Genomic DNA, 23,926 nt, shown 5'->3' with positions numbered 1-23,926 from the left:
GAGTTTCACTCCTACCAGCCAGAGTCTAACACCAGTCATAGCAGGGAGAACATTTGATGTCAGAGGCAGAGTTTGTTCCATTATGTGGTCGGTTTTCTGGGAATCTAAAAGACTCTTACTGGTCGACTACCACCCCAAGGTTATACCATTAATTGCTAATATTATATTAATCTGCCCAAGTAACTGCATGTGAATATCACAGGATAAACGTCGTCGAAAACTCTCTAAAGGTTGGGTTGTTCCATTAGGGCAATGCACGTGTGCAAAAGTCTTTGGTCATGGCTGGAATGCATGAGTGGGGCTTCGTATTAACCAGATTTGTCACCCTTCAAATTTCAGCCTCTTCTCAAACTGGAGGAAAGAACTGCCTGTCAAGCATCTTCTACGTAAGGCTATTTAAACAACCAGGAGGAAGCCTTCTACACCAGCGGGATCCAGGCGCTCGTTGTGTGTGTGGACCTCGGAGGGGATTATGTTGAAAAACACCAACCAACTCCATCAACGCTGTCTATAGTGGTTAGGCTCAGAACGTTTCAGCCACCCCTTAAACCTTTATGTGAGGAACAGTGTATCAGTGGTCTATCCGACAGGAACTAAGTGTGTTGGTGGTTCACCCTACAGGAACACTGTCAGTGGTTCATCCTACAGGAACACATTGTATCAGTGACTCATCCTACAGGAAGACTTTGTGTCAGTGGTCCATCCTACAGAAACATTGTGTCAGTGGTTTATCCTACAGACACATTGTGTCAGTGGTTTATCCTACAGAAACGTTGTGTCTGTGGTTCATCCTACACGAACACAGTGTGTCAGTGGTTCCTCCTACAGGAACACTGTCAGTGGTTCATTCAACAGAAACACATACAGTGTGCCAGCGGTTAATCCTACAGGAACACATTATTTCAGTGACTCATCCTACACGAACACAGTGTGTCTGTGGTTCATCCTACACGAACACAATGTGTCAGTGGTTTACCCTACAGGAACACAGTGTGTCAGTGGTTCATCCCACAGGAACACATTGTGTCAGTGGTTCATCCTACAAGAAAACTGTCAGTCTGTCAGTGGCTCATCCTACAGGAACACATTGTGTCAGTAGTTGATCCTACAGGAGCAGAGTGTATCAGTGGTTCATCCCACTGGAACACATTGTGTCGGTGGTTCATCCTACAGGAACACAGTGTGTCAGTGGTTCATCCTACAGGAAAACACTGTGTCTGTTGTTTATGCTACAGGAACACAGAGTGTCAGTAGTTCATCCTACAGAAACACAGTGTGTCAGTGGTTCATCCTACAGAAACACAGTGTGTCAGTGGTTCATCCGACGGGAACACACTGTGTCAGTGGTTCATCCTACAGAACCCCGTGTGTCAGTGGTTCATCCTACAGGAACACAGTGTGTCAGTGGTTAATCCTACAGGAACACATTGTGTCAGTGGTTCATCCGACGGGAACACATTGTGTCAGTGGTTCATCCGACGGGAACACACTATGTCAGTGGTTTATCCTACAGGAACACAGTGTGTCAGTGGTTCATCCTACAGGAACACATTGTGTCAGTGGTTCATCCTACAGGAACACATTGTGTCAGTGGTTCATCCGACGGGAACACACTATGTCAGTGGTTTATCCTACAGGAACACAGTGTGTCATTGGTTCATCCTACAGAAACACAGTGTGTCATTGGTTCATCCTACAGAAACACAGTGTGTCAGTGGTTCATCCTACACGAACACAGTGTGTCTGTGGTTCATCCCACAGGAACACATTGTGTCAGTGGTTCATCCTACAGAAACACACAGTGTCAGTGGTTCAGCCTAAAGGAACACATTGTGTCGGTGGTTCATCCTACAGGAACACATTGTGTTAGTGGTTCATCCTACAGGAACACAGTGTGTCAGTTGTTCATACTACAGGAACACATTGTGTCAGTGGTTCATCCTACAGGAACACATTGTGTCGGTGGTTCATCCTACAGGAACACAGTGTGTCAGTGGTTCATAATACAGGAACATATTGTGTCAGTGGTTCATCCTTCACAAACACATTGTGTCAGTGGTTCATACTACAGAAACACATTTGTTGGGTGGTTCATCCTAAAGGAACACAGTGTGTCAGTGGTTCCTCCTACAGGAACACAGTGTGTGAGTGGTTTATCCTACAGGAACACTGTGTGTCACTGGTTCATCCTACAGAAAAACAGTGTGTCAGTGGTTCATCCTACAGGAACACACTGTGTCTGTTGTTCATCCTACAGGAACACACTGTGTCTGTTGTTCATCCTACAGGAACACAGTGTGTCAGTGGTTCAACCTACAGGAACACAGTCAGTCAGTGGTTCATCCCACAGGAACACTGTGTGTCAATGGTTCATCCTACAGAAAAACAGTGTGTCAGTGGTTCATCCTACAGGAACACACTTTGTCTGTTGTTCATCCTACAGGAACACAGTCAGTCAGAGGTTCATCTTACACGAACAAAGTATGTTGGCATGAAAGGCTTTGGGGAACACCGTGCCTGAGTAGAGAATTTTGTCTGAAGCATTATGTGCCAATGATTCGTCGCGCCTAGAACATAATTTAACTTATGTTAATGTCAAATTTCCGTAAAACCACATCAAGGCTGACTTGCAAACAAATTGATTTAATTGCTTGGAAAGTATCAAATTATTGTTACAGAACATTAAGCGACTTACCAGGTAAAAAATAGTCCTTCTTGAAATTACCTGTTGGTACAATGCAAAGTTGTAATGAGTTGCGTAAGCGTAAATGAGTAAGGTTACGAACAGAGTATAGTGGAGGCTGACCTCCCATATGTATATAACTTCCCAAAGGTTCTTTACAGCTGATTATGTACTGTAGTGTAGTATTCAGCAAACAACTAACTAAAGGGAAATGGGTGTTTAAAGACCTTCAATTATCATCTCACTGAACATTCAAATATAACTAAATATATATACTTTTGTTTACATTACCCATAAACATTTTAGACAGCCCCGTGGGAATGTAAATTCTACAGCACTCCAGGAACAGGAGTACCTGCCGACATATAAACAATCTGTGAGTTAGCCCAAAGCAAGTTTCCAAGTGATTGATATGTTTATAACTTGGGCCTCTTTTGTGTTCGCGTTTATTCTTCTCGTGACCATGGTCGACATGAGTTATTTCATTCAAAACGCCAATAACGCGTTCATATGTGTAGCCCATTTACGTGGAAAACATGCCAAGACAAAATGAAAGAGGCACGTTCGTAGTATGTTGTAGTGCCGACTAGTTGATACACACACTGACGCTGTCAGAAGTCAGAGGCGCGGATGCGCATGCACCATCTACCGGAAGTTAAGGTTTCGTGGCAACTACACGGTAGTTCTACCGGTAAGCGAACCATCCAGAATGGTTTAGGAAAGCCATGGTAGTACCTAAATTAAACCCCTGTAGTAAGAAACACTGCGCTCCTGCTGAACATGTTAGAACTATTGCGAGGGGAAGAAAAAAGAGTTGAGGATCGTCTTTCTCTTCCTAAAAATAAACAAAACGAACATCAAAACAGATGAAAAAGATAACGTAAACTCAAGGGGTGCATACAGAACTGATTGCTGGCGTGTAGACAGTGAAGAAACGCCCAAACTGGAGAATAATTTAGACTCAAACGAGAAGAATGATGACCTTCTTATTAGCCCAACACACAGTTTGATGGATACTGCACAGATTATTTACACCATAATATCCCCCGCCACAAGAAAAACTAGATAGGGGTAGACGGCATCGTCTAGTTATAATATTTATCACTAATCTGGTAGTTAAGGGATATAAATATGGATGAATACGTTTCTGTTCCTAGTTCGGGGATGGTGGTGGCAGTGGTGTGTTTGTGTGTGTGTCTGTGCTCCTTGCCTCGAGTCTGATGCTTGTGGATTTCACGTGATTCACGTTTAAGAGCTGTATCATTTGGAGTTTTCATCCCATAACAAGTTAATTTTATAAGCGTCACATTACAGAACTACTGTTTTAATCGGCATTAAAGCCAGTCACTCACATGCACCAAGTTTGGAGATGCTTGTAATATGGTTTCAAAATCGAAATGTAGCAAGTGTGAATTATTTTGTCTTTGGATTCTTTGGACTCGGTTGAGGATTCATTGCCGCACCACCTAAATACCACCTTATGCTTATAAGCACAGAGAGATGACCGTTTGCGACTGTTGAAGCATAACCAAGACAGGGATTGAGGCTTAGCAGAGGAGGGGCAGAACATACCTCTCTCTGCCTGTTATACTGGAAATGTATATGTTAATATCTCAAATAGAGCCTCGTGGTGTACGTGTAACAGGATTATGTACATCGACCTCATTTGGCCTCCGCCTTGATGCTTGTTGTTACACGCAAAGTTCTCGTTAAAGCTGTTACTTCTAACATCAATACATATTATAGTCCGTCTTAAGTCCCATAATTCCGGTTCTCCAGTGTAAAAAAGGAAACTTTTGTATCCCGATACATCACACTGTATGTAGCAGCACTAAATTAACACATCACTGTTTTAGGATACGCATATTCGGATTTCCAACACACGTAAAGAATAAAAACAAAGAAATGAAAAGTAATTCATCAACAAACAAACCATCGTTGACACTAGGTGATTGCGAAATAAATGAGCATGCCTAGCTGTTGTAGTGACAATTATGGGTCGAGGTCACTTCTGTTGAAATTCCGTCCGGAAAGTAATTACTGGATGTCGACATTCTTAAAGTTTCTAACTTAAATTGACAGGTATATCCTTGGGCTGTCTGCGATACGTAACTCTTCAGAGTAGCGCTAGCTTGGAAATGTCATCGGCATACTTAAGGCACCAATAAAGGGAACACGCATTTCCAAGAAGAGTTGATAATCACTATAGGTGCCGGAAAGACTTGGTGATCTGTTCCCATGTTCATCTGATGAAGGATACTTTTGAAAGGTCTCTTGGACAAAGTTGCGAAACGATTGAAACATCTAGAAAGATACAATTTTCAACAAGATCAAATATTTCCCCCAGTTGTTGTGGCCCGTCGTACCTGTCAAGCCCGTAGACTGTCTGAGTGTTTACCGTAAAGTATTTGATAGTTTGTACGCCCAAAATGTCATACCCTTACAAACATGTTCTAACTAGCTCGGTGAGACGTACGCTGAAATTAGTCTGAAAGGGCATTAAAGGCTAAGGCATAGGGTATGCTCGTGACATGAAAGGAAGATTGACTATTAGAAAACTGAAGTCATCGCTTTTGTGCAGAGAGCTCAACGATCTTAATTTTCTATGCATAGATCAAGGTATAAAACTGATGATCTGGCTTTCCCTTGGGCGTTTTTAATTACCAGGTTTACGGATCGACCGACCATTTTTTTTACAAACGTTACATAATATAAAATCTTTAAGAACAGCCCTTTGTCTTCCCGACAAGTCTGTTAACAAATTCCATTAATAAAAACTAATGGATAGATATGAGATAATAAACTGTTTACTTTGTTATTCACATCAATTGGTCTTTCTTTCATTTATATTAAAAAAATGTATTTACAACTTTCAACATATTCAACATACGTTTAGAGAGTTACTTTAATAAATAAATAAAACGCCGATATTGTCTGCTCAAGATAGCACACATATCAGTACTGCTATTACAATGAAAACCTCTTTATGTTCATAATATATTTGCTACTTGTCACAAGTTTGTAACATGCAGATTTATGGTTCATTGTAATGTATGTATACTGCGCATGTGTCATATCATGCTACAGTTATTTCAGTTCATGTCGGGGGCACGGGTGGCCCAGTCGTCTAAGGGGCCGCGATTTGCAGAGTTCCGTCCCTTGGGTACGCCAGAAACCTATGATTGTGCGTTCGAATCCCGGGAGTCCCCGATTATGTTTCTAGGTTTGTCAGCACCATACCCGTGCTCGTCTGTTTCACCGAAGTGGTAAACGTCTGAGACCTGCATCACTTCTGGCTTTCCTCCCACATTAAGCTGACACGCCGTGATATAACTGGAATACTGTTAAAAGCGGCGTTAAACCCAACTCACTCACTCACTCACTCAGTTCATGTCACAATATTTTACATTTACGCCGCATGTGCCGCATTAATTCCTGTAAAATATCCTATTATACTACATTAGGTCACCATATATATACCATTAAACTACATATGTGCAACATATATGTTCAATAATGCTACATATATTCAACCCTGTGAAGATCCGGTACAGAATGATTGTCGTAAAGGGATACTACCGTGTCATATTGGTCAGGCTCTCTGACTTAGTTGATGCATGACATCGTATCCCAATTGCGTAGATCCATGCTCATGATGTCAATCAATGGATTGCCTGCAGCAGACTCGATGATTTTATTATTATTTCGATTATATGGCTGGAACATTGCGTTAAACCACAACAAACAAACAAACATATTAACCCATATAAGTCTCATTATACTACATATTTTGTTTTATTATGCCACATTTTTTTACTGTGTCCCATTATACAACATATTTCCAATATATTTTCCCATTACGCCACATACACGTCCTACCGTGCAGCATATTTTTTATGTATATGTCCCATTGGGCCACATTTAATTCACATACATTTCAAATTATGCCACAAATATTCCACATATATATTCCATCATTCCATTGGGTGCACTCTGTATTTTCCCCACATGTATGTCATGGTTGTCTTGTATATATGTGTCACTGGCATACATTGTGTATACCCCAAAACCACAGGTGGAAATGGGTTCTCTGATTATAGGATATGCATAGTTGAAAGACCTTTTTGGAAGCTCTGCATTGTCTCCAGTACTGGCAAGGTGATACTTGTAATTTCATTACTTCTTGTTTAGGAAGATAATTGCATTTCAGTTCGTTCTTTATGCGCTTTGAGCTGAAGGAAAAAAATGCTATATTTATATTATGGAAGATCGTAGAAGCGGAGAGTGTACTGTGGCTCCGGCAAAGACATCCCCCGAGAGTGTGGAGTATCGATCAACGTGCCAGGGTGTCAGGAAGTGTCGGGAAACCGGGAGCTGTAGAGGGAACGTTTGTACTAAATATAATAGAAGCCCAACACTGAACACTTGTGATGGTCCTAATGTGTTGTGAGGAGACCTCAAGCGGACAGAGCCGTGGGCTGCGGTATCATGACCTGACTCCTGACAATTACACATGAGGAACGGTTCTTGAAATCGGGCAAAGTCAGCTGCACGTCTTAGTATTTGGTACTATGAACTCTGATAATTATCGGCAAAGGGACAATGTTTGACCTGTTATCACTGGTCCACTTGAAACAGATTAGCTCGGCCATCAACTACATTCTGCCTATCGACGCCACTGCAGCGGTTTCTGGTATCCAAGACTGCTGACTTAGCACATACAGTCGTCCCAACTGTGGGTACCTTAATCCTTCATATCATCTATTGTTTGTTCAATTAGTCGTATATATCCACTGAAACTGTTATTGGTGGGTTTATGGATATATGATCATGTTTAAGCTTTTCTCCTTGGCTGTAAAGTCGCAGTGCTTCCGTAATTCCAATATCTGTTGCTACGTATTACAAAGACACTAGTAATCAATCCGTCTTTGTAGCCAAGGTGGCACTCTAGAGAATAGCTGATATATTTAAGGGATCCTTTCTATACACTTACGTATTGATGGTGTGGTTAATAGGCTGTAGACTAACATCCTACCACAACTGTGTTGTGGAAAGGGTCATCAAGAATACTTGAGTACACGCCAAGTGATATCTGCCCAGTAGGCTGTGAACAATTGTTACACAATGGCACTACTCTAAATTGAAACAACAATCGTTAAAAAGGCGCATAGCTCTCATTTACTCGAAGAAGGCTTGTCCGTGGGGAACTGGCGTTGCTGGCAGCTTTAGTTTAAATGATTTGAGATAAAGAACCTTCCTGGGAGCTAATGTCAGCCAATGTCACATAATCACTGGCTTACTTTCATCGATAAGTGTCAAAACTCAGAAGGTGTTTGAAGATACTTCTGCATACAATGATGTCTGATAATTTAATAAAAGACAAACAAAGCTGCTTCAGTGCGATTCCAAAAAAGAATTTCGATCAGGGAAATGTGCAAATATAAGTCCCGTGTTTTAGCGCGTTCTCAATTTACGCATTTCGTTCAGTTTAGTCGGACCACAGTTATTTGTAAAGAGTACACAGGATTTACCTTATGGGAATAACGATCAACAATGCTTGGATTAATGTCCTACTCACGCTTAATGTCCTTGTGTATTAAGTAACCAAGTACAATAACAATCATGTCTTTGTTAAGCGTTCTTTCAGTTTGACCAGCTTCTTGCAGATCGTCTAACGCAAAGCGTCTCGTCAATATAACCATGCGTGGCGTGGGCTGTGTACCGTGCTCGAAGGCGGTCGCTGTCTATATAAAGATCCTGTTATGCACAGCAATTGTGGCCTTATATCTGCTAAGACAATTACAAAAACAAACAAAGTTAAGGTGCTGTGTGCGATGCATGTCTTGCCAAGGGTTGCACGCAAGCTTTAAGTAAGAGAAACGTGAGACATTAACTCTCTTACTCGTGTCACGGATGTTTACGGCGCGCTCTTTCGGAACACAACATGCTGGAATAGTCACAAGCTGCAAATCAAAACACTCACTAGATGTACATCAAATAGTACAGTTACTTATGAATAGGTGATAACGTTCTCAAAACATTCAATGAGTAACTGTGGTAAGATGTACTAAGTTATGAAAATTCTTCATCATGTGTGCTACTTATTTTGGTAGCAGTGAGTAGTGTTTTACGCCGCTTTCAGTAATATTCCAACAATATCACGGCGGGGGACATCAGAAATGAGCTTCATACATTGTACCCATGTGGGGAATCGAACCCGGGTCTTCGGCGTGACGAGCGAAAGCTTTAACCACAAGGCTACCCCACCGCCCATTTTTGTGAAATGTTTGGCACATCTTTTTACTTCGACATATGCACGACTGTGGGTGTTTATTCCAGAAATAGATGAACTGATTTGACAGGATCTGTTAATCCGGAGTTCGAATCCACGGTTAGCCTTAATTATTACTCTTGATCTGTCAGCATCCAACTCATATATATCACTACAGTAGTTAAGGCCTCTGACCTGCATCATTTCAGCCTTCTCGTCACATCAAGGAGACACGTCGTCCAGAAACTGAAATAATATTCATGGCGGTAATAAACACAACCCACGCACACCATTATTTTCCAGGGTTGTCCGGAGTGACAAATCGGCATTAGATGGACGCTCGCATTCAATTTCCAAGAGCGTCTCACCTGGTCTGATGGGTTACACAAATTGCAGTGTGCACGGTATGGGTGTTTCATTTATTTGATAGATGTTTTCTTATATTTGATATGAGACCAGCGGTCAGTTTCTACCAGAAATATTTCATATTGGGCGTGACTAGCCAGCGGCAAAAGTGATTCCCAAACCAAGCATCTGACACTTCTCACCTCAAGGAATATCAACTACATTAATAAAAGTTAGCCAAACTAATCAAGCTGCCCGAAGAGGTCGATATTGCGCCATGGCGTGCCTAAGCTTGTGGCTTCTAATCCGGGCCCACTTGCACAAAGCGTTCTGAGCGCTAAGACTAGTTTACTTGAACATTAACAAACACTTTGAGCAGGCTTGGGACAAATGTGGCTGGTAATACTACAAGAGTAACTCTGGTAGTTTAGAATACTTTTAAAACAATCTTAGTGTTAAGATCTGTAGTAGAGACAACTAACATATAGTCTTATATTCAAACACACTTAAAACCGATATTTACTAAGATTGGCAGTTATGAATACGGGCATAACTCGCGTACATAAACACTCATTTACAAAAGGTAAAGTGCTAAGATCCGGAAATGAGATAAACTTTCCGACTTTACCACACGTTTAGAAGAGACTTAGCACTAAGATCTGTTTGTGAAAGTGGACCCTAGTGATCTAATAAGCATTGATTTTTTTAAATGGAGGATATTGTATTTAAACTAACACATTACCTCCTCCCATGTCAGCGGCTGGAATCCTAACAGTTTGATAAACAAATGTTTATTAATTCATAATTACAGGTTAGGAATCTCATTACTTGCACAATACTAAAACATCAGACAAGGCTGATATGTAAAACGCTCTCCGTCGTGGACAGTGAATCAAATATATGGTAATGCAGCAGTTCGTGCAATAACGCGTGACGCTCACTTTTCGAGGCGTATCAACTTTCTGTACATTATTCACCAATTTTTTGGAAATAAGAATCAATATCAGTCATAAAATTCCCGAAGGTACCATTGCGTTTGATCTCTGTAACACAGCATCAGCCTATATACTTGTATGCGTCTATGATTCACCCGCTTGAGAGCTTCCTTCTTTGCCAATTGAAGGCACGCACAGAACGTGGGTTAATTGTAATTCATCTTTAATGTTTAATACCCTAATTCGACCTCTGGAACGGATTTTCTGCGTTGTGGCGAAAGTTTTTACTGTCTAGATATATCAGCCCTTGCACTTCCAAGGGACATATTCTTGGAATGCTTACGTCATGAGACGTTTGTGGATGGCGAATGTACTACTCCACACGTTGCGCTGACGTCGTGGGTACCCATAGTGTGGCAATGTCATTTCCGATCCCTCACTAGTCTTGGGGATCACCTTCTATCTAAGGCTCAAGGCTATGTCTGTGACTTAGCCTTCTGAATGGTGATCATTTGAAAATGGCACAATCCAGAAAATACTTTTGAGAGAGAACTATTTCCTTGACTGAATGTCTATCGGTATCGTGTTCTTGATGTTTACTCACATTTCCTGAACACCTGGTTTGATGACTGTAGCTCGTTGTGAACATGTCGCTTCCATTTTGTCAACAGTCTCTTTCCTGTGACAGAAATACAAAGACTTGATGTCTTCGTATTTTAATCTCAGGAAAAGGACGATTGACAACATGGAAGCGACACGGATGTTCTTATTCCTATCTAAACGTAGTTGACCTTTTAAATTGCAGCTCTGTTAACAGGCCTGGATTTGGTTGAGATCAATCCTCTTGAACACATTGCAAAGCATCCCCACTTGGCAAGAAAACAAAATCATCCACACCAATATCAACCGATGTATGAAGAACAAACTCCATTATGCCAGGAAAATGTAAAAAAGCCAGCCATTAAGAGAGATAAAAGACATCAATCTACTAAATGTAAACTCAACTGTGTTAATAGCAATTATCATTAGCTACTGACGGGTTCTTACCAGATGGGATGTAACGGAGTAACGTAGTTACCTTACTCAGACTAATTACATTGTTAGAACACTTAGCTTAATTAGTCAGTTGTTACAATATCAGCTTATTGCCTCCAAGTGATTAATCCCACTGGCTCCCCTACCCGATATATACTTACCATGTCTATATTAATTAACCCGATCCAAGTCTACTACTGTGTTTGTCTATAACTCTCCATATGATTAGTTTTCCCAATGAAATGAAGGGTCAATGTATAACCATAACAACTTTGAGAATAGCACAAGATATACACAGATTCATGTTTGTCTGTTCTATCAACTTTTGAATTCAAATGAAAGCTCGAAGCAGTAAATTGTGTGCGGATACGAAATTCACTTATAGGGACTGACTATTTAGTATTCTGGTGTTGTTGCTAGTGGTGCTGATGGTATTGTTGATGTTAGCGTTGGTGGTGTTAGTGTTGTTGTTGCTGGTATTAGTGTTGGTATTGGTATTGATCCACGACATATTCTTTATGAAAACATCCAACATGTCCAGTGTACGACGTATGTATTTGTTGGATCTCAGGACCAGTATTTCCTGTTCTCCAGCATCTTATGGTTACATATTTATGTATAAACCAAACCTGCCTCCACCTCCCCATCTTCCAGAGGCAAGAGAGTTAACTGACTTTAAAAGTTCAGTTTTCACCCTTGCCGAGCTAGGCGGGAATTATGGAGTTATAGTTTGGCAGGACTAACTAGCCTATGTATAGTCCAATCAAAATCCCCTTACGATAGAGACATCCAGTTCATAAACAACATGGCAACTGCCGTGCCGAATTCGTTCGATTGCAGGAATTGTTCCATCATTTAGGCGTCGACACATATTTTCTTAATCGTTTCATGTTTTTAATCAAGTTATTTGATACACTTCGCGATTTAAAACCCGTTTTATTGCAGTAAAGATTCTCTATTATCGATGAAGACGTCTTGACTGGGCGCCAACATTTTGTTTAAGCAAATGCAAGTGATATGAAAGATAGAATCTGATTGGTCAGTGTAGGGAGAAGATAGAAGGGACATAACTCGTATTAGCCACTGGTGGCGCTAGGATCGAACCCAGAAATCTCAGCCTAGATCGGAAAGGTTGAAAACTGGACTTTTAAAGTCAGTTAACTCCCTTGCCTTGGGAAAACGCCACCTCCCAAAAATATAGAACGATGACCCTCCCACCAACCCTCCCAAGATTAAAACAAAAGAATATCACATGACGGGCCCCTCAGTCCTTTACTATGAGCCCTTCAAGCACTGTGCTACTGAGTTTCAGATAATACTTTGAAAAACAGTGGCCAGGGAAGACGTGGTTATGCTTTACGCGACCAGTCATAACATTGCTGAAATGTATAGAATTTCCCAATACAATGTGGCATGGTACGCCTGGGAGAAGGTGGCATGCTTGCAACAATGTTGCACGGCATCTGTGAATCTTATGTTTGTGCTTGGAACGAAATGCCATGGAAGAAAGTCAACACTTGCGCCAAATAGTTTCATGTTAAATACAGTGTTATATGGTCTCTCTGAATGTTGCTATGTGTGTGAATGCATGTGTCAGCAAACGCAAGAAACTACAATGGGAACCTATTTACGGAGACCCGGTTAATTATTGCTGAAACCTTACATTGAGTACTGGAAATCCGAAAAGTCATCTTACTCTTACAAGGTAATCAGGAGTACTGCATATGAAATATTTACGGTAATACAACAACCGAACAAGTTTAATCACTTCGCCAATGTTGTGTCATACGCTGCATCCTCGTGATGGATCAGTACATCCCGCGCTCATACGTAGACGGTTCTCTGAAGGCAGATTGATCAGCCACGTGAGGAACGACCACCTGATCCACAGACACATTTACAATAAGCATGCCAAAGTGCAGCTTTGGATGTGATTCCCGGTCAACGCACCTGATGAGCTGATCAAGAGCTCAACCAGAGATAAACCAGAGCTGCACCAGAGGCGATCAAATCACACGGTCGAAGCTACGCACGGTCGACGCCACACATGACTTGAAATATGTTTTGGATATGCAAAGCCAAACAACACAGCCAGGACAAGCAACCTTTGTATTGTCTTAATAACCCACTAAGTCGATATGTCTCCAATACATTTCAAGCGAGGACTTATGGTCTTATAAAAAAATTCAATGTTCATCTTGATTCGTAGTGCTCTAAAACGAACCGTTCTGGATCTATCACACCTGCTACCCTTCAGCTATCTTTACACGTCGTGCACCGAAGATGCGATTACGAATACCAGCTTCATCATTTACGGGGATGCTATGTTTCCACCGCAATTAATTAAAGAAAATAGGACGATTAAGTTACGTTATTACCAGCCATGCCAAATGCATTGGTTTCATAAATCACACCAGTCATTAAATCAAAATCTACTACCGGCATATTCGTGTAGCTGGTCATAAATGATTATTTCATAAAGAATGATACAAAGGAACGGTTTTTTAACAAATCATTACGCGGCGTTATTCTCCCAAATATAGCTGAATGATTAAAGTTTCACTGATACCCACACGTACCATAGAAGTAATTTGAGCTGGATATAAGATTACAGTCTGCAAATCGATGTGGACGGGGATATCTTAGGTGGCGATATAGGAAAAAGCAGGTTGTGGTAACACTTGCATGCTGTATTGAATAAACAGATAGCTGCACGGGCTGATTGGGTATAAATATGTGATAGAGTGGGGGCAATGAATGCGGCCTGCGCAGTGGCCAACGTCGGGGCTGGGTGTACTGGGTTGTTCGTTCTCCCTCCCACATCGCTCCATGTGCCTGGCAGTTGATGACGCGCACAGGTGCATAGGGAAAAAGTTTTGTGATAAGCTCGCTTGTGAAACTGCTGTCTGGTGCGGCACCACTGGGCAAGATAGAAGCGAAGCGCTTTCCAGCTGACTGTAATGTTGAACGGGCGAGAAATGAACAGGTAGAGAACGCGAGCTGGAATACCAACCCAGGGAGGCACGTATATGCACCACTCAGAGACATGTTTCCAAGCGGTATATCGCGGGAGAGCCAGTAGCACGAGCCTCGGATACACCTTGAAGCCACGTGGAGACAGGAGAAGACCACGTTCTTCAAGTTGACCGCTGCCTTCGCATCGATATCTAGGTTCGTATGTAGGTGATTCTTCCAGTATCTGACCCTGTTTTCAGGTACCGTAGACAATACCGAGTCATGCATGCGTTACACATCCTCAGCCACATACTAATTTCATTTTGTGGCAATTATTTAATGCTAACTTAAAGTTGGCTCACGAGACCGCTTGTGCACAGCAGAAAAAGCGACGGATCGATTTCCATATTGGCCAAACCAAACTTAACTCTCGCTGCTAAGTCATTAGCTATATTGATGTATTCGCACAGGTGAAAGTATTCGCAAAGATTTCATCTTGCTACGACTACGCAAGAATGTTTCGATGGAACGAGAGGTCGAGTTTATTCGGAGGAATAAGTCACATCGTGACGGGCATTTATTGGAGTATAGCTACCGGTTTAAATAGTCGCCTGGAAGAGGACGGTATTATTTTGCCGCCTATGTTTCGGCACAAACTCATCGATCAAACCTAGTTGACGTAAAAGGCCTCAGCGTGCGCGTCAATAGTCTCAAGTTTGAGGTATAATATATTCAGAGTGTTCGAAATCCTCTAACCGGGCTGCATCCTGTCCTCTATAGAGAAAGTCGTGAAGGTAGGGACGGCATATCAGAACCCCGGGGGAGGGTTGGAGACGGATGAGGGGTGACTGAGATGTGGGGGGTGATACTGATTAGGGGGGATGCCTTCACTCCAGCACATTCCTTCGCTGTAAATAACATATTACCGTCGTTTGGATTTTTAGCTTTTTACACTTTAGGCAGTTAACGTAATGATATTTTAGCTAAGAGAACGCTATAAATTCCCCAGCTAACTATCCCACGGTACACCCAATCTGGGTAATTCTTCACTTTAGTTCTGGTGAGACGTACGTTATCTGTAACAGTTTTGTATTTGTTTATTTTTGTCACAACGTTTTGCAACGTGCTACGGTGTATCACAGTCATCCCCAGAGAACAATCATCTCGACTATCTGCCGAAACAGATTCCATAGGTCGGAGAAGGCAATGCTATTTAATCTACACCTTGTTGGTTCAATCATCTGCTGACCTGTCTTAGTCATTGCCAGTTAATCCATATACTATTCTTAATAACAATGTATCAGTTTATCCTTTGCTAACACGTGTTGAAAATTGTCCGTCGATCCATTTGTTAGCCTTTGGCAAATATTGGATGAGTTAATCTATCTGCTAACCTTTAATGATCATTCCATCAGCTTTTCCATCTGCTGACTTCTGTATACAATTTCAGTTAACCCATCTACTTTTGATAAATATTTTATTAGGTAATCCAGCTGCTAACCTTAATACTCATTGTATAAGTAAATAATCTGCTAACCTTTATAAAATACATTGTCAGTTGACCTATTTGCTAACCTTTATATAAATTGTCTTTTAAACCACGTACTTTTCTTAATAACAATGTATCAATTAATGCTTGTGCTAACCGGTAACATACATTCGGTGCACATTTCCTATCCATCTTTTTAACTAGAATAAACACTGTTTTGTGTAATACATCTGCTAAAGTGTATGTACATTGTATCCTTCATTCATTCCTCCAACCTGTAATGGATTGCATTAGTACTCCATCTGCTAACCTGTGACGCATTGTGTTAGTTACCCATCTGCTAGGCTATAATACATTGTGTTAGTTACCCATCTGCTAACCTGTGACGCATTGTGTTAGTTACCCATCTGCTAGGCTATAATAGATTGTGTTAAGTAATCAACCTGCTTACCTGTGATACATTGTGTTAGTTATCCATCTGCTAACCTGTGATACATTGTGCTAGTTATCCATCTGCTAACCTGTGATACATTGTGTTAGTTAATCCATTTACTGACCTGCAAAAACATTGCGATAGTTAATCCACCTGTTAACCTGAGATACATTGTGTTAGTTAATCCATTTGCTAACCTGTGATGCATTGTGTTAGTTATCAATCTGCTAACTAATATTACATTGTGTTAGTTAATCAATCTCTAATCTGTAATACATTGTGCCTCTTAATCCATTTGCTTACCTATAATGCTCTGTATGCGTTAATCCCCCTGTCAACCTGCAATGCTCTGTATGAGTTAATCCATCTGCTGACATGCAATGCTCTGTATGGGTTAATCCATCTGTCGACCTGCAATGCCCTGTATGAGTTAATCCCTCTGTCGACCTGCAATGCCCTGTATGAGTTAATCCATCTGCTGATCTGCAATGCTGTGTATCAGTTAATCCATCTGCTGACATGCAATGCTCTGTATGAGTTAATCCATCTGTCGCCCTGCAATGCTGTGTATAATTAACATATACATGAGGAGCAATTGTCATTTGCATATTATGCTATTATCATGCGGATATGACCAGTTTTTCGTTTGTCAAGTACTGTTTATTATGAGTGCAAATAGAAACAACTTACAATGCGCGTGGGCTCCAATATTCTTATATCCTCCCTTTCCGCTAGGATAAATAAGCACTATCTGAAATAAATAAAATCTGTAACACACCACCTTATTCTGTAGTTCTATCCAAGTGTACTCTGAACTGCGCTAATACATATATAAATGCACGTTGTGTGCAGTTTGTTTCCAGGGCAAATTGATCCCTACTAATAAATACATATAAATAATGTGCACGTTTATTCTGAGGCAACATTGATTGGTACTAATACCAAAATAAATGCACGTTGTTGGCAGCACTTTTCCAGGGCAAATTGTTCTATCCCAATGCACATATAAATGCGCGTTATGTGCAGTTCGTTATCAGGTCATACTGCTCTGTGTAAAACAGAGGGCATATTGTTCTGATATAAACATAAATACATGTTATATGTAGTTTTTGCTCAAGGCAATTTGTCTATATCACACCATATATTATTATACGAAGATGATACTGAGGGAAAATTGTTCTTTACCAAATACATTTATCGTTTTATATGAGACACATATACATGTAATATGCAGTTCTTTCACAGGGCATATTGTTTTATATAAGGCATATATACATGTAATATGCATGTGGTTCTCAGGGCATACATATTGTTCTGTATAAGACATATATACATGGAAGTTCTCAGGTCATAGTGTCCTTATGTTAAACATATGTACATGTAATATGCAGTTGTTTATCAGGGCATATTGTTCTATATAAAACATATATACATGTAATATGCAGTTCTTTCTCAGGGCATATTGTTCTATATAAAACATATATACATGTACATGTAATATGCAGTTCTTCCTCAGGGCATATTGTTCCATATAAAACATATATACATGTACATGTAATATGCAGTTCTTTCTCAGGGCATATTGTTCTATATAAAACATATATACATGTAATATGCAGTTGTTTATCAAGGCTTACTGGTCTATACAACAATATATATACATGTAATATGCATTTCTTCTCAGGGCATATTGTTCTATATAAAACATATATACATGTACGTGTAATATGCAATCTTTTTCTCAGGACATATTTTTCTATATAAAACATAAAAACATGTAATATGCAGTTCTTTCTCAGGTATATAGCCCTATTTTAAACTGTATTAATGATATTGTTATGCTGAAATATGTTTCGTCCATTGTAGTTTAAATATAGTATGCTCAAATATGTTTCATAACTTGTTTATAAATATACTTTTGCATAAATAGCTAAATTGAGGATATAATAACTTGGTCTCGTCGCTATGTGGCTGAAATAATGCAGATAAGACGTAAAGGTTAATTCACTCACTCACTCTTTCATATTAAATAAAAACAATATACAATAAAAACGACAATACAATTTCGACAATTATTAAATCTCTCCAAAAAGCAGAGTCCATAACGATTCTGACTATATTATGTTTTTATGAATCGCTGTTAATGGTTACCAGTGATGATACAAGCGGCTCTTGTTCAGGGCAAATGGTCCTCTATTGATATATATGAGTAATGTGCAGTTCTTCGTTTTTCAAACTGACCTTTTCTGTATTGCCCATGATCTGATACAGTGTCCTATGTGTATAAGTGTTTATCACCCCTGTCTGTCATACAGTGTCTTGTGTGTAAATGTTTATCCCCTCTGTCTGTCATACAGTGTCATATGTGTATAAGTGTTAATTCTCCCTGTCTGTCATAGAGTGTCCTATGTGTGCAAATATCTATCCCCTCTGTCTGTCATAAAATGTCCTATGTGTATAAGTGATTGTCCTCCCTGTCTATCATACATTGTCCTATTTGCATAAGTGTTTATCCCCTCTGTCTGTCATACAGTGCCCTATGTGTGTAAATGTTTATCCCACCTGTCTGTCATACAGTGTCCTATGTATATAAGTGTTTATCCTCCCCGTCTTTCATACAGTGTCCTATGTGTATGTGTGTTTGTACTCCCTGACTGTCATACAGTGTCCTATGAATGAATGAATAAATAGTCTTTATTTCCTCCATTAGTACTGTATATATGCGTTTATACCCTTTATCTCTCAGCACTTTTTTCTGATTTTGTGGGTTTATCCACTTTGTCTGTCCAACAGTGTCTTTTGTATATATGCGTTCATCCCCTTTGTCTCTCCAGCCTCCAGCAGTGTCTTCTGTATATATTGCGTTTATCCCCTTTGTCTCTCCAACAGTGTTTTTTGTATATATGTGTTCATCCTTTTTGTCTCTCCTACAGTGTCTATGCGTTCATCCCCTTTGTCTCTCCAGCAGTGTCTTCTCTGTATATGCTTTTATCTTCTTTGTCTCTCCAGCAGTGTCTTCTTTGTATATGCTTTTATCTTCTTTGTCTCTCCAGCAGTGTCTTCTTTGTATATGCTTTTATCCCCTTTGTCTCTCCAGCAGTGTCTTCTGTATATATGTGTTCATCCTCCCTATCTATCCTGCCCTGAATATATGCAAGTATGTGTTTAACCTACAGTGTTCTCTGCAGATGTGCGTTACATTTATTATGCACCTGTAGCTTCTAATGTGTATAAATGTAAAGCCTCTGTCTTACATAGAATCACCGTGTGGGTCCGCTTATTTTTACTGGTTATGATTGTGGCAGTATGTATATATTCCCCTGGGCTTGTATAGTTTACAATGGCCCGTAGTGTGATCTAATCTTGTCTCGATGAATATGTCTATCCCTTGAACGTTAGCGGTATTGTTGGAGTTTGTTTCGCATAAAGGTGTTCTATTTTCTCGTTATTGGAACAGGTTGCTTTCTGTATTGTTATCTACAGGATTTATTTGAAGTTGACATAACTCAATACCAGGACTGTGATTACAGCCAGTGAGAAAAAAAAGCTGTTATAAGTGGGAGTAAGGTTGTAGAACTATGTAGCATAGTGTATGTTCCAAAGGGGTGAGGGTCATTGGCTGTGCCTAGGGAGTATGGACTGTTGGATGTTGGAAGGGTGAGTATGGGGGTAGGGGTGGTGTAGTTCCGTGACTGTGTCGGGTGAATATGTGCTGTTCAAAGTGGTGCTTGGCTGTGACCGTTGTTGAGGTTGGGATATTGGAGGTATTATGTTGCATTGCGACTAGAACTAAATGTGTGTGGGATGTTCCAATGAGGCCTTGAGGCAGTCGTGTTCAGGGCATGCGAGATGTTTGTATGGCGTACAAAAATGCCACAAAGAGGTACAACCTCTTTGCCTACAGTTGACTCAACAAACGCTACACTTTATTGCTGATTTAGCCTTACAGAAACTTTGACTATGCAATTATGTTATTTCAAATGACAAGTCAGATTTACTTGGTTAGCAAAATATTTCATTTCTTCTCGTCAACAATTACTATTTGTGTTATAGAGACAAGCCGGAGGACTCAACATGGACGTGTATCGTGCTATTTACGGCCTTGCTGTCTTGGCGATGTCATTGATTTGTAAGTATTTATCATTCTTCACTTCGTATCAGCCACTAGGTAGGCTCACAATTTGATGCGTATGTTCTAATACCTGATTCGTAATGATTTTATTTCTAGGTTTGTCAGCACCATACCCACGCCTGTGGGTTTCATAAATGTGGTAAATGTCTGTCACATCTCTTCAGGTGTCCGTAAACGTCGGACTGACACGCTGTGATAGAAGTGAAAGCGTCGTTAAACCAAATACAATCACTCACTTACCTACTATATGACACTCAGGGCCCAACTGAAATAGTATTCCAAATAGAATGTACATCCAGTAGTCAAACCGTGTATTGTTACATCTCTCAGTAGCCAGTGTCCGTACTAGAAAGATATATGTTGCTGAAACCAATTACCGTTTCAATTGCGATCACTAAATTAAACTATTTTCAAATTATCCCCTGTCATATCACGGGCTGACGTTTATCATAAGCAAATGTTAACGATCTCATTAAGCAAATCGACATTCATTTTGCAATAAGCGTGGTTGGTGACATTACCAGTTTCTGTGTTGTAAGCCATTAGACCTTCATTTACTAAAACAGCTATGGACAAAAATTTGAGTACAAATGTACATTAACCATATCCGACATATGTTGTCACTTATCATTTATCGTTCGTATATTTATAATCGTTTTCCTTTACCCTGAAAAATGAAAGATATATTTTTTCCAGTTCATCATATTTTCTAAAAGTAATATTTCCGAACCATGTAATACATAATAGGCAATATCTTACAGTGCTGTAACAACTAATATAATATATAATCTATTCTCTTCAAATTACTATACAAAGTTTGACATTATTAGACACAATGAACTATACACAATGAACAATGTACACTATATTCTCCCCAATATACCGTAATCGCTGTTTAATACACAATGCAATCTCCATATCATACCACCAACTTCACTATACTCAGTATATTCACAACGTCAAAGCCAGAGGATAATGTGTCGCGAATATCTGGCAAAGTAATGAATATTACATCAATGGATCACTGGAAATCGGTTATGACACCAGGTGTTCGCGAAAAGGGAAAACATATTCTGTTCTACCGGAAACATCCGTCACTCACACAAGTTTCATTAAACAAGTGTCAGAGGATGAGGGGGTGTGGAAACCCATGTGTGAGACATCGCATCGTGTTGACAAGGCCACAGTCACTCGGCAGTTGTCTAAGTATTACCTCAACTTGGCTTTCTGCAATATTCATGTACTTACAGTCACGACTGTATATTCGGCGCCTACTGAATCATCTCTGTGTAATGTATCACTTAGTTTCCTCCAAAAGCAAGCTGACACGACGTGATGGAATTGAAATACTGTTTAAAGCGGCGTTGAACCCATCTCACTCATTCTCTCTGTGATGAAGAAATAAACGTATGTACTCTGTTACTGTTACATTAACAAAGGCACGAATCACCCAATTGCTGGTCGTAGGAATCGGCTGAATGCGTTTTGATGGTCAGTGTCGTGTCCCGTTGCTGTTGTTGTGCAGCCATGCCCCGATGGCATGGAACTTTGCTCATGATATTAATCATAGGTGTTCCTCGTCCAAACCTGTTTCAGGTCGCCGTCAAACAGCTGGAATATTGCTGAGTGCAATCTAACAACATACATTCGCTAACGCACTTATTCAGTCATGACATTACATTGTAAATACAGTCTCGTGTGCTGCAATTGTCTCGTGCATGTTGTACCATCCAGTTATGAAATTAAACTGTCTGAATAGCTTCGATTAAGCTGTACAAATCATTCGTAGCATTACTGAGAACAGCGTTATCTATGTAAAGCATACTTGTCTCGATGCTATTAATACTAAAGATGTTGTCCCGTGGACCGTTTCCTCAATTTACTAATTGTGTGCAAGCTTACGGGGGTTTTAAAATGGATTTATACGATTCCAATTTCAATAAAACTCACATTGAATTTTCTTACACAATGATTGAATGTTCTTGAAGTCTCCCACTGACATGTAGCATGTTTCACAACACAGTGTGTTTATACGACCAAAGTAGGATCTTAATATAAGGTTACTCTACTATCTCTTGAGTCAACGATGTGATGTACTCAGCAGATTTCAGTTTATAACTTAAGAAATATCGCAACGTTCTGCAAGCATTTCAAGAGAGTCAAAGCAAAGATGTTCAAACCCATTCTGTTGTTGACAAATTTCGTCTTGTTTCTGCGTCCATAGCTACGTCCAGTGGTAATCGAGGTGGGGACACGCTCTCCTACGAAGACCAGCTTGTGAAACAGATTCTACACAAGTATCGTGTGCGCGGAAAATACAGTCGCCCAGTTCGGCATTTCAACGACACTCTTAAGGTCACCTTTGGCATACAATTGACGCAGATCATGGACTTGAACGAGCAGGATCAGATACTAACGCTGAATGTGTGGGACATTTACGTAAGTACATAAAATGGGATTGAGACAGGGGCACTTAATATCAAGGTCCTAAAATGGAGCTACGGATACTGAAACAGAACGGAGATAAATATAGTTCAGGATTGAGACATTAAGTATCAAGGATCAAACGGAGATTTATCTATATGTGTGTGGGGTTGATATACTGATTTACTATCAAGGGTTGAGGCACTTGAACCAAACTGCAAAGGTCTAACGGGCGCGGATGTTTTAATGTATATTTTTCTAGTTTTGGGGCTCTGTCATGAACACAAGACACAAATTTAAAAGGTTGAGGCATTGTCACTGTATATCAAGGATCTAACTTCGAACGGATATATGTACGCACGGTTGAGGTATTGCAACACAAATATCAAGGATCTAAGGATGTTTGCCACTCAGTTGACTTGACAGTCAGTATCTAGGATCTTTATATATACAGGTCGAGCCACTGACTCTATATGTCTATGATCTTGAGGGGGCAAATGTATGTAGGGTTGATGAACTGACACTTGCGATTAAGGATATAACGGTAATCACCACACGCTGATACAATGCCCCGTCACCAAATAGCAAGAATCTAATGTGTCTATATAGGAGGGGATTTAACAAAGCCCATACCTACGTTTCCGTTTCACTGCAGCTTGCTGCAACAAAGTAGTTTTGTGTAACCGACCTTCCAGGGTTTTGCTACACATGTTTTGCACTAACTCCAGGTGTCCCCGATCTAATATCCAGAAGGATTGAGGCGCTGACGCAAAATAGCAAGGCACTAAACTACTCGTTAGGTTGAGACATAGACATATAGCAAGGGTTGAGACACTGACCAAGGATGTAATATGTATACACATGTATGTAGGGTTGACACACTGGCACTAAATACCAAGGATGTAACAAAGATCCCTATATGTAGGATGGCATACTCATTGAAACTAACTGCAGCAGGATCTCAGATGAATTCATTAATTCATCTTTAAGTGTTGCTGCAGGAAGTAGCTTCACAGTGTGTAATCGTGTGGGAGATCCGAGCCTTTGGCGTGACGAACGTACGGTTTAACGACTACGCTATCCCACCTCCCCTTCACAAATATAATAACACCATTACCTGTGTAAATATAAAACCTCAATGCCAGAGAATAACCAGTCTGGATTCTCTGCCGAAACAGGTTCCATTTGGCGCAAAACGCAAAATAGCGGTAAACATTCCATGAA

At 40.3% G+C, this 23,926-nt stretch overlaps 1 protein-coding gene across 2 annotated transcripts in view; it reads left to right on the top strand.

Moving 5' to 3' along the window:
* Positions 1–23,926, top strand: part of LOC139468512 (neuronal acetylcholine receptor subunit alpha-10-like) — a 46,560-nt gene that overhangs the window by 2,940 nt on the left and 19,694 nt on the right. Inside the window, exons 1-3 of one of the 2 annotated variants that reach the window (XM_071250509.1) lie at positions 14,072–14,440; positions 20,200–20,275; positions 22,503–22,717. In XM_071250509.1, coding sequence (XP_071106610.1) covers positions 20,221–20,275; positions 22,503–22,717 — 270 coding nt within the window. In that variant the 5' untranslated portion in view covers positions 14,072–14,440; positions 20,200–20,220. Of the gene's footprint in view, positions 1–14,071; positions 14,441–20,199; positions 20,276–22,502; positions 22,718–23,926 lie in introns of those variants that run through there. The other variant, XM_071250510.1, reaches the window with a different exon arrangement.

Source organism: Haliotis cracherodii, unplaced genomic scaffold (genome assembly GCF_022045235.1).
Source record: "Haliotis cracherodii isolate W230 unplaced genomic scaffold, xgHalCrac1.p SCAF_2, whole genome shotgun sequence".
In the NCBI taxonomy this organism is placed as follows: Eukaryota; Metazoa; Mollusca; class Gastropoda; order Lepetellida; family Haliotidae; genus Haliotis; species Haliotis cracherodii.
This window is presented reverse-complemented; position numbering and strand designations above follow the sequence as displayed.